This window comes from Eutrigla gurnardus (assembly GCF_963514095.1).
Source record: "Eutrigla gurnardus genome assembly, chromosome: 3".
In the NCBI taxonomy this organism is placed as follows: Eukaryota; Metazoa; Chordata; class Actinopteri; order Perciformes; family Triglidae; genus Eutrigla; species Eutrigla gurnardus.
The window spans coordinates 28860806-28873178 of record NC_139917.1 but is presented as its reverse complement, the minus strand read 5'-3'; the positions used below and the strand labels follow the sequence as shown (position 1 = coordinate 28873178).

Sequence of the window (12373 nt, the reverse complement as noted above, 5' to 3'; positions counted from 1 at the left end):
TAAATAAATATACAATATAAACAATAAACAGTAAACAAACTCTTAGCTAAAAATATATAGAGAGATAAGAATACAAGTAAAATAAAAAATATATATACCAGTATACATATATACTACAGCACCACATTTCGGAAGCCAATGTTGCATTCCACTACATTTATTCAATTGTAAGTTTAACAAAATAATCAACTAATAAACAGAGGCATCATACAGATATTTTAGTTTAAACTGCTTATTTCTAAGATGTTCATGACTGTTGCTGAATCATAAAAGAGTAGAATATTTCCTTCTGAACTGTAGGCGAGTGGAGCAGAAGTATAAAATGTACCAAAGCAAAGCGCAAGTACCTCAAAATTTGTCAAGTGCCCGAGTAAATATATACTTTGATACCTTCCACCACAGCTTTCAGACAAGAACCAACATCAGACGTGAGAGGCTTAATTATAAAAACAGCATTTTATTGAACGTGTCAGAAATGAAGTTACACACATCACGTGATTGTGTTTAGTATTGCAGCAGACTGATCTATAATTTATTCACAGTTTGACTCAATAGTGCATCGGTTGAGAATCCTCCCTCAATCATACCTCAGGATCAGCCATCATTTACTAAGCGCAACGTGAGAAATTAGTGTAACGGCCTTTGCGTGTCCGAGTGTGACGACTTCAAGCCTTCGAAAAATCCGGAGGCGTTTAAAGTGATGCGGCTCACTCCCGGCCACCGAAGAGAAACGAACATTTATTACCGCATGTTAACTCCAATGACCATGCAGTAGGCACTTTGGCACAAATGATATAGCACAAGAATAATATCTGCAAATTAAAAAGGGGAGGGTACCATTTCCTGTTGACGCGAGTGCTTCCTGCTGCACTAAAAAGAGAGAACGTCTTATAGCCTCACGATGTGTCTACATATTGCATTTTGACAGCGTCTTAAATAAGATGATGATCAAAGTGAGGGGTTTATGTGCCTCTTAACTTCATGTCATAAACCTGCACTCAAACTCCCAGAATAGACGGGTTATTTACTGTAGAGGAGAGGAAAGGAGGGGCTTGGGAGACAGCAAATGTTGTGTTTGTTCAATATTATCCTGACTAATATGGGAATATCCCACCTATCATTTGTGAGAACCCAAACCATGAAGATTTGGTACTGCATGACTGTGCAAGGCTCTGGCATACAGGGTCTGAGTAGAAACGCAGGCAGACATTCTTCCTGCACACACACACACACACACATACACGCACACACACACACCCAGAAGGTCTATAAGATTAAGACTTCTCTGCTTCTCAGAGGACGTGACGGCGATACGATGATGTCATCAGAATCGTCCGAATCGACTGCAGCGGGCTCAGCTGTGCAACGGAGCTCCGTCTGGCCTGCAGGAGACAAGACGTGTGTGTAATTGTGCTTCATCAGCTGGGCAATCAATTTATGAATCGCTTTTAACCGAGACAGCTTTAAAAAAAAACAAAAAAAAAACATGAATATTTATGATTTTTATAAAGACTCGGCTCTCATTTTCCTCCAGCGAACATTTGACGATTTAATCCTTACAAAACTGTGCCTGGCCCGAAGAGATTGTGTGCTTATAACAGTCAAAAACTCAAAAAAGGATATGACCTCGCTCGCTAACCTGGTGTGTGCGTCATCCTGGAGACAAGCCGGGAGGCTTCTTCCTCTCCCTGCCGTTCAGCGTCTTCATGAGGGGTTGCAGCACCTTAGCAGCGAAGCACACACAGAGCAACTCAGACACATCCTCAAAAAGATACGCAGAACAGTCGAATATCGACCTTGCCATGTCATTGGCAATTTACATTCCACACACAATACCACCATACCCTGTAAACAACTGCATACCTTTAAATTGCACTAAACCTACAGTTATGACAACCATATGTCTGCTTAAGAAATAAGCTCAGAAATCTCTCGGTGGAGCTCACTGCACATTAAATGCAGGGCCAGTTTTGTAAGCATGCAGGGGGGAAAAATGCTGACATTGCTGCTCTGCTCTATGCACCCATCGACTGTCAACCTATAAGAAAGTCAGGAGGGGAAGATGGAGGGGGAGGCAAGGAGGAAGCTGGTGGGGTTTAACAAGGTCATATAGGTAAGGCAGAAGCTTAGGATTGTAACTAAATAAGCCTTCATATAGTTTAACAGGTGAGTTATATAAAAATGTAGCCCTGTAGTTTCATGAAGGGGGAACTTAGCTAGAGGGGCCAAATATAATTTTGCTTTAAAGTTGGGCATTTTCACACAGGGCTCTATGGAGATTGACTGGCTTTTGGAGCTATTTGAGGTCGCTGCATGCTTTTGTTTCTCTTAGTTTTAACTTTCTTTGTGGTCTAAATCTGTTTGTTCTGAGTGTTTGATCAAGTATATAGAAATAAAAACTGATCCCAGAGAAGTACGTGTGAACCTCACCTGTTCTGCTGGGTGTGTGTGTTGGGCGAGCTCTTCTTGGTACCAGCGTGGTCGCATGGTTTCCCATTAGAGAAGGCACAGAGTCTCTCAAGCTACACACACACACACACACACACACACACAAAAGCTGCAAAATGCACTGTTTGCTTGACCGGATGTGTTCCTTTAACATTTTCCCGATGTAAACGTGAGTCACCTCTCTATTGCGTGACTACAGCGAGCCAGGTGTCCCCTGAATGCAGACTGGACCATCGTCAAGGCAACCACATCCTGCTCTTCTTCAGCAGAGGAGGCAACGTCACCGCGTCCCGTCGCCTCGGCAGCCTGAAAAATGAGACAGGAGACCGAAAAACATGTATGTGGTGAGACAGCTGGAGGGACACATCAAACATGCGTTTTAAGAGCCATCTAGTGGTCATTTGAGTAAACTGCAACTCCGATTTAATTCAAGTCCACCCATGACGTCTAGCAGTATTGCTCCAGCCTGAGACAACGGCATACATGAAACTGATTTTATTTCAACAGCCTTTAATCTCAGGAACATCTATTGCATGTCTGTCTGTCTGTCTGTCTGTCTGTCTGTCTGTCTCTCTTTTGTTTTTCCTGAAGTTTCTTCCATTTTTTTCCCCCTCTGTTAAAGTTTTTTTAAGGACAGACTGTGAAGCCCATTGAGATTGTGATTTGCAATATTTATCCTTAGAAATAAAATAGATTTGTCTTGACTTCTTCACTCTAGATACAGATTCACAACATTTCCCAGACTAGTTAGGTGCTATAAAAAGTCCAGCAGCTAATAGTGAACTTGTACGTGTGGAAGTGATACTAAGAGACACACATTGGTGCTTCTCTGCAGACGCAGGGTGACTGTGAGGAAGTGTTTATGTGTGGGTGAGACCTTATTCTGTGCCTCCTTCAGCAGGTCCTGGAGCTGCGACTCTCTGAGGAGATGACCTCTCAGTGCTGACTGCAACATCACAATGTCCTGAAGATAGAAATAAAAGAGATAAAAATATGCTCACATCTATAACTTCTTCTCCATAACCTTGGGGCGTTACACACCCTGGCTCTGTGCTCTCTCCAGTGAGTCTGGATGACCAACGCTGCTTCCCCCTCGTCTTTCTCATCTGCATCTGTGGCCAACTCGTCCTCTCCTCCTCCCCCCTCCTCCTCCACCTCTCCTCCCCCCCCAGTGTCCCTCTCCTCCCCCTCCTCCAGGCCTGCTCCAGCCTGAGCATCCTCATGGTGCTCGGGCGATGTGGCAGAGAGAGAGGAGAGCTCAGCTTGTGTCGTTTTACCGGCGTGTTCCAGAGTTTGGATTCTCGCCGACAACTTCTCCAACTGCTGTCTGGGAAACACAAACACACACAAATGACACACAAACAAGTGACAACCTGCAGCTAGCAGCCACAGTGGACATCCTCTACCAGCTAGCTGAGGCAAAACGTACAAAACAGAGAATGACTGCCGCAGGACCTTCATTTAGGATCTAGTTTGACAGATTTTCCAGCATAAATTATTGCCAAATTGCTGACAGTTTGCTCGCTCTGGCTAACGTTACCACATCTCTTCCAGTCATCTCCGTTTCTGGCTCAATCATTGTATATTTAGACGTGGGTCTTTTTAAAAAAATAATAAAGCATCTGTGTGCGTCGGTGACAGTTCTTTAAATAATATGTTCATGTAGAAGGATGCCTTTGATTTTAAATACTGGTGGAACTTTACCAATCGTACTAAAGCAGGGATGTCGAGAGTTTGCCACACAACTAAAACCTACTCATGCTGCTGCTTCTCTCTGTCCCGTTCACCCGTCTGCTCAGCTTTCCATCGCTCCGTCTCCGTCTGCAGTTCCTCTCTTTCTGTCCTCAACTGTCTCACCTCGTGACTGAAAACACAAACAGCCGTACGTATGTAATGACGGATTTACATCAGATTTATTTTGAATTGATAAGATACACCGAGACGCCTCTGGTGGCTCACTCACTCTCTACTTGAAACCGTCTCTCGAAGCTCCACCCTCTCCTTCTCCGATTGGCTGAGGCGTTTTCTCAGATCAGAGACCTCCTCCCATTCCTCGGTGATCGTTCCCACGGAGACCCCTGCCGCTGTTGCCATGGTAAACCCCAGAATCTCGGTGGACGTGGCCTGGACTTCCTGATCCAATCGGCCGCTGCTCTTGGCCGACTGGGCGTGTCTTCTGCTGTGTTCCAGCCTCTGATTGGAGGAGAGAGGAGTCGGTCTGTGACGGCGGCGACATCAGTCACAGGTGACTGCATGTGTTTACACGGACAATTAGTTACGGCCTTCTCTCACCTTCTCCACTTCCAACAGCCTTCTCAACAGTCTCTGTTTACTCCACTCTCTGTAACCTAGGAGACACACACACACACACACACACTATTATATCATCTGTTGTACAGAGTTTGGGGATTTTTATATAAGAGTACAAAGAAATTTACATTTTGTACATTTATTTGCATATATTGTTAACCAGGTGCAAAGTATGACCTTTAAACTGAAACATGCTAATTGAGCTGACAGGACAGTTTTATTCATTTATAGTTATTATTGAACAGCATTTTTTTAAATTTCTTATCTTACTTTGTACTAAAGCTCTGGGACAAGGGTGTCAGTGTGTTTCAGTGAGGTTCAGTAAGGTTCAGTAAGGTTCAGTGAGGTTCAGTGAGGTTCAGTGTGTTTATGTGCGTTTATGTGAGGTTCAGTGTGTTTATGTGAGGTTCAGTGTGTTTCAATGAGGTTCAGCGAGGTTCAGTGCGTTTCAGTGAGGTTCAGTGCGTTTCAGTGAGGTTCAGTGCGTTTCAGTGTGTTTCAATGAGGTTCAGTGAGGTTCAGTGTGTTTCAATGAGGTTCAGTGTGTTTCAATGAGGTTCAGTGAGGTTCAGTGTGTTTCAATGAGTTTCAGTGTGTTTCAATGAGGTTCAGTAAGGTTCAGTGTGGTTCAGTGCGTTTCAGTGTGTTTCAATGAGGTTCAGTAAGGTTCAGTGAGGTTCAGTGAGGTTCAGTGCGTTTCAGTGTGGTTCAGTGAGGTTCAGTGAGGTTCAGCGTGTTTCAGTGAGGTTCAGTGAGGTTCAGCGAGGTTCAGCGTGTTTCAGTGAGGTTCAGCGTGTTTCAGTGAGGTTCAGCGTGTTTCAGTGTGGTTCAGTGTGTTTCTGTGCGTTTCAGTGTGGTTCAGTGAGGTTCAGTGAGGTTCAGTGTGTTTCAGTGAGGTTCAGTGTGTTTATGTGAGGTTCAGTGTGTTTATGTGAGGTTCAGTGTGGTTCAGTGTGTTTCTGTGAGGTTCAGTGTGTTTATGTGAGGTTCAGTGTGTTTCAGTGTGTTTCAGTGAGGTTCAGTGTGTTTCAGTGTGTTTATGTGAGGTTCAGTGTGTTTCAGTGAGGTTCAGTGTGTTTATGCGAGGTTCAGTGTGTTTCAGTGTGTTTCAGTGAGGTTCAGTGTGTTTATGTGAGGTTCCGTGTGTTTCAGTGAGGTTCACTGAGGTTCATTGTGTGAGGAACAGACCTTTGATTCCTCCTGCAGGACTGTCAGTGTTGAGCTCCTCCCTGAGCGCCGCGTTCTGCTGCTGCAGCTGCTGCAGATCGTCGGACAGGCGATGAACCGTGGAGCTTAAAACTTTCTGCTGCCTCTGAGAGCATTTACTCTCCGCTCGACTGCTGCAGACAGGAAGAGAGAGAGGCGTTAATGCGTTCATGAGAAAGAAGGATAACAAAAACAGGGATGACAGTACCTGTGTGGCCATGCTCTATATGTAGGTTAAAGCCATAAGCAGACAATGAGTCCTTTGCTCTTCTGTGCCTTTCTAAATATTGGCGAAGGTAAGTGACTGATTTGATCTTTCGAGCCTGATGAACAAACACACGTTCAACCTATATCAGAATACATATAAATAACTGAATAAACACGGTTGTCCAATTTCAAATCTGCAATATTTGCGCTGCAATGTCAACATGACATTGCAAACAATAGACGATATATTTATAGGGTTTCTTGTGCTTACTTGGCAGCTTTATGAAAACTTAATGCAACAACCAATAACGTGCAATCATGTTCAAACACCCATGAGATAAAGAACTGCACACGGCATAAAGTCACAGCCAAAAGCAACTAAAGGTTCACAATAATCCTATTATTGGACCAGACTCATATCTGATGACCCACTTCTACCCAGACAGTGAAGAAGGAATGAGTCCGAAACACAGATAGCCTTTGTGCACTTCTGGTTCCTTTTGTATTGATGTCAACGGGTTTGAACTCGCCTGAAATAAAGTCTCTGGTTACCACAAGCTCAAGAGTGTTTAAAGTTTTGTTCTGCCACCCAAAATACATCAGGAAATACCCCAGCTGGGACTTTTGAAGCTTTTACATCTTCCATAAAGAACCCACGGTGAGAGTTTTCACAAACACTATAAATACCCTGGAAAGTCCGTACTACAGCTTTATCCTTGGATTTAACCCATGAAGTCGCTAAGTGACATAAACACGCATATTTGATTTCAAAAAGCTTGTTTTTTGTTACTCAAGATGATAATCCTTTATTAGTGTACAAGTTATTAAAGTTAAGTTTCAATTAAACAATTCTAATGCTTTAATAACGCGTCCTATGTTACATTTGAATTGTTCTGACCAAATATTTTGAACAAATTTATATAAATCAAGTTATGAAAATGCATCGCTGAGAGAGAAATGTAACATCTGTAAACCTTAAAACGCCGATGTGACATATTTTACAACGAGCTGCTTAATTGATTTAGCTGATTCAATACAATTTTTTAATTTTCCTGTTATTGAATTCCATGCACATTTTAACAAATGTAAACATAGAAATAATGTCAAATTTGTTAAATTATTTATCAAATATATTTCCTTTAAAGAGAAATGGGTCTGGGTTGTCGGGGGACATAAAACCCCATCAATTATAGCTTTTCACTTCTACTGTTTGCGTTTAAATATCATGAAAGTAGGGATCTTTTGCGAAACTTAGTTTGCTGAACAAAACGTGAAAAGTATCATAAACGTTTGTTTGCCACAGAGGTTATTTTCTGCAATTATCTCCAATCCAATGTAAAAATCCCACACAGCTTTATTCAAGGTCACTGTATCAGGCTGGGAGAGGTAAACCTGCACGTATTTACAACCATCTATGTGTGTCAGCAGAAATAAACAGAGAAATTGAAATTCAGCACACGCAAACCTTTTCTCTGCAGCTTCTAGGAGCATCCTCAGCCTCTGGATCTGAAAGACGACGCACACAAACGTACACTTTACAGGCTCTGCCATCGAAGTCCACGTGATGATACCAGGTGGAGCAGTATGAAGCAGTTACCTCGTCAAAGTAGGTTCCTACTGTGATCTTCAGCTCCTCCAGGTTACTGGTCCTCAGCTCACTCTGAAGTTTACTGGGGAGAAAAGGGGAATGACCTGAATTTCTGCCGCTTCACACAGAAACCAGATGGACTTGTGCAGCAAAGGTGGCAGACTGTTTTACCTCAGGGCGTTTTCTTTCTCCCGACACTGCTGCTCCAGCTTCAGGATTCTCTGTTTCAGCCCGTTGAGAACCTTGATGGACAGAAATCAATCCAAGTTTACAACATCTGTGTGAAACCAATACTTCAAAAACAGCTGACTGAACATACTCACCACACTCCCTTCTTTTTTCTTATCCACCAAACTACGAGTATATTCAGATCCCTACAAAGGAGGAAAAAATGTATTTAAATATTTTAACATTTCTCTGACAAAAGAAAGATGTATTTAGTGATCATACTTTAGTGGGATCCAGCAGTTCTTCGATCTGTTTCTCCCTTTTGGCGTTTTCTTCCTCCAGGCGGCGTAGTTTGACTTTCATTTGCTTGTTGTCCGACTTCTGTGCATGGAGGCCCTGCAGAGAACAGCACTGGTGGTTAAACACAGGGGGCATGAAGGGAACGCCATTCTGATGCCTTGCTCAAGGCCATTCCAGCAGACCAGAGGTGAACTCTCCTGCAGAAGAAAAACCTCCCACCCTGATGCACAATGTGCTCAAACAGTGTGTTGTTGGTTGTTTTTTAAATCAATGCATAACATTAATTCACAAGAAAGCTGAATATGCAGCTTTCACGTTGTGCTCTTTACCTTCTTGAGGCGAATAATCTCATCGTACATGTCCTCCTTCTCTCTGTAGTCACTCGTGCTGAGGGTGAAGCCTGCAACGTAGAGGGAGACGGCACATAATCACACCCAGTCTCCCCTTACAGTGATGCAACACCTGGTGGTGGTATCTTCACATATCATCCTCCTTATACGAACCAGACTCTGTCCTCTTAAAGTGGACCAACAGAACAGGGACTCAGTTCTATCTGTGTCACAGTGTCATTTGAAAGAGGACATAGTTCTGTGTGCGACCTCATATATGTGGTTAGCTGCGAGTTATTCAGCCAATCAGGACAGAGGCATCTCCCACGACGTCGACACTTATTTGCTGTTCACAGTATGGATCGGCGACTAGAAAGCGCTAAAGCTGGAATTCAGATTTCGGATTTTTACTGAATGAATGATCAGACGGTACGTCTCTAACGGAAAGCCTAGAGGGCTAAAATCCAACAGCAAAGGGCAAAGTGAACCTGAGGAGGAGGTCTGAGTAGGATTCGTATTAGAGGGGTCTGAGTTCTCTTGGAGTGTTCACATATGTGCAAAGAATGCTGACTCATCGCTCTGAGTTTGTTTGTTGGGCTGAAATGGGACCCGTCCTCGCTTCAGTTCTCACTCCAACACGCCGACACATTCTCTCACCGTTGGATCCTGAGTGGAGATGTTTGTGTTTCCTCGTGCTCAAGGTCTGCTTGAGAAGCTCTGGCGTGACATCACACTCTGATCTCAGCATCTGGGACGCATCTGACAAGGAGGCAGACGGAGAGACGCTCAATGTATCCTCCAACACATGACTCATGCATTCAACACCTTTGTAGCTGGAGCACCAGCAAACCATTTCCCCCCACGTAACAAGGGATCAGATGATAAGTATGCACAACGCAATGAAGCACAGATAACAAAGTAATGAAGTCTTTTTTGAGCCTGTTTTAGCTCTTTCTTTTGGTTGTGCAGCCTGCAAAGTCAGCTCTCAATGACTCGTTTCCAGCAGCAGGCAGTCGTTTTCAGACATAAACATACTGTGTGGTGTTTCCATTATTTTGTCCAGTCCATTTACATCAATGTTAAATTGCGGAACAACACTACCACAAACTACATCCTCCAAAATGATCATACAGTTGAAAACAGTTGCAATAAAAACTGAACATAATAAACTTCGGGAAGGATTTATTGCAGTACTGTTGTATTTGACTGTATTCCTTTTAGTGAGGAGGTCCTACACGTAACTTTATAAACCGAAAATACGTTATGTTTTTCAGGTTGCTGCAGTTATTTTGGCCCCCGGGTGGCCACAAAAGAAAATGTAACGTCACCATGACTACGTCCACTTCTTCTACAACTGATTTTCTATCAGTGAAATCCCAGAAAGATCAAGCCAAATGGAATATTGTTGTAGCACTCGCAGATTTGTTTATCATCAGTTTCCCAGAGACATCAGCGCTGAGCAGGACACCAGCAAAGTCAGCAAACCAGCTGAACAAACTGAGTGTCTCACATCTCGATCTGTCCGTCTCTCTCTTCCCGTCTGCAGAGCTTTACCTGTGTGTGTGTGTGTGTGTGTGTGTGTGTGTGTGTGTGTGTGTGTGTGTGTGTGTGTGTGTGAGTGTGTGTGAGTGTGCCTACCATGGCCGTTGCTGAGAGATGTGAGTCGAGCCGAGCCACTCTCCCCGGGAGTGTCCCCTCTGGTGTCCCCCAGGGACGCCCTCGGCAGCCTCCAGGCCGCCACCGCTGCCCTTCTGGGGTTCACGTTCATACTGGAGAGGTATGGAGAACCTGCTGCATATAAAAAAAAAACCGCTGCATATAAAACAATCACAGGGATTTTGGAAAGTGGGTTTGTCACAGTGTCAAAAAAAATAATGGTCCTTACTTTGAGATGGCGGAGGCTTGCTCGAGGACGTCTTCCTCCTTGTTATCTGGTGAACAAACACAAGGCTTTGAAACAGTCAATCCAACACTGATGGAACGAATAATGTTAACAGTTTATTTGTTTTACCTTTTCCAAAACATCGGCAGAGAAAGAGAAGCCATCCTCGACCTGGAGTCGGACACAATAATACACAATAATATTTATAAAATCAGTTTTGTTGCTTATCATTGACTTACCCCAGACCGATAATCCCTGCACACAAAAGCAAATATTGCATTCATCAAATATAAAATATTTAATTTTTGTGTAAAAAAAAAAAAAATGGTATTTAGAGGGTCGACATTATGAAAAATGAATTCAAATTTGCTATACATGAATAGGACTGGATTTAATGAGCAAAAAAACTAAAAAAATATTTGTATATATGGTCCAGTGACCAAAATGGACTTCTAAGGGCAGAACAGGAGTTAAAAATCGCATTCATCAAATATAAAATATTTAATTTTTGTAATAAATTGGTATTTAGAGGGTCAAGATATGAAAAAATTGAAATTTGCAAAAAATGTAATATTTTTATATATGGTCAAGTGACCAAAAAAGGCTTGTAAGGGCAGAAGAGGAGTTTATTAAAGAGTGTCCTGAGGGTTAAATGTGTTACTACTTGAAGCTAAGGACTCACCAGCAGCTCGCAGTCTTCATCCGTTTGAACGTCACCCGCCTCCAGAGACATCTTAGCCGTTGAACTGAACATAGCTGGCTAGCAAACAGTTACGTTAAGTTGGGAAAACTTGACTTTCTCCGTGTGTACGCTAATCCTCTCATTGTTTTGCCCCCACTCCGCCGCCCCCGAGTCAACAAGCGCACTTCAGGTTGCCTCTTGCTAAGGTTAGTAATGAAAAACACGGGTCAACAAAAGAGACGTTAGCTAAACTACAAGTCGGATGTTCGTCCATAGCAACAACGGAGCTTCTCCGCGTGATGAGTCGGCGAGGCGGTATGGCGGACACCGTTGACCATAATATCGTTCCCCAAATCCGTTAAAATGTTGTTTCCCTTTCCTTGTAGAGGTTACTCACATCGGTGTTGGCAGATTGAGTCGTCTAGCAACCAGGCAGATGTTAATACGCTGCGTCAAACCAGCAAGAAAAAGTCCGGAGTCATACCGGAAACTGGGTAGATGTCTTCAAAATAAAAGCAATCACAGGATAAAACATGGCAAACTTGTGTCAATTTAGGTTTAGTGGGATGTATTTGTAGTTAACTGTTTTTTTTTTAAATACACACATTTCAAACGGGGCTAATTATTGTAATTACCTAATGGAATGGGAACAGCTTTGTTAATAAGACGTTTATTTTGAAAATAAAACCGGCTGCACATTAATAGCTTCGGCTAACTTGACAGAGCGAATCGTTGAAACCACAGCACAGGGCTCCTCTCCTTCTTTGCGTCTGACTCATTACCTCCCGTGGCCCATTGGTGGAGGGCTGCTAGAAGGCGGGACTTAAGGCGATATCATCCAATAGCATGAGAGAAGGAGACTGGGAAGGTAAAGGAGACTTTTCAGACTGGCTTCTGACTGCAGCAAGTAAACATGGGGCTATCACATTGTAACGTACAGTATATATATTATTTTACATGTACAGAATTTGCATTCTAATTATCTAATTATATTTCTGTATTTCTTAATATATTCCAAAATGCAACATATTATTTGATGTATTGTATATATATATATAATAGTTATAATGGTTGTTTTTCTTTACTTTTTTTAGCAAAACTTTGGTATGGATCAGAGAAGGGAAAGCAGCCAGATGTTGCGCCTAAACTGTCTCTACAATCAGCACAGGCAAGTCTGCGTTGCTGGATTAATTTGGGGCTTTTGCATTATAAGTGGATAAACAGAAATATATGTGAACTTCTTCCACTCTCTT

At 42.8% G+C, this 12373-nt stretch overlaps 1 protein-coding gene across 1 annotated transcript; it reads right to left on the bottom strand.

Moving 5' to 3' along the window:
* Positions 1–437: 437 nt before the first annotated feature.
* On the bottom strand, positions 438–11566 carry iqce (IQ motif containing E). The gene is made up of 21 exons (XM_084006095.1): positions 11121–11566; positions 10568–10609; positions 10442–10487; positions 10195–10347; positions 9214–9315; positions 8557–8627; positions 8210–8323; positions 8083–8133; positions 7931–8001; positions 7769–7841; positions 7637–7677; positions 5947–6098; positions 4741–4796; positions 4412–4641; positions 4205–4312; positions 3490–3775; positions 3326–3412; positions 2627–2754; positions 2431–2522; positions 1640–1723; positions 438–1382 (listed from the first exon to the last, which is right to left on the bottom strand). Exons 1-21 carry the CDS (start codon positions 11190–11192, stop codon positions 1267–1269), a joined length of 2175 nt encoding a protein of 724 aa, XP_083862221.1. The 5' UTR covers positions 11193–11566; the 3' UTR covers positions 438–1266.
* Positions 11567–12373: the final 807 nt, after the last annotated feature.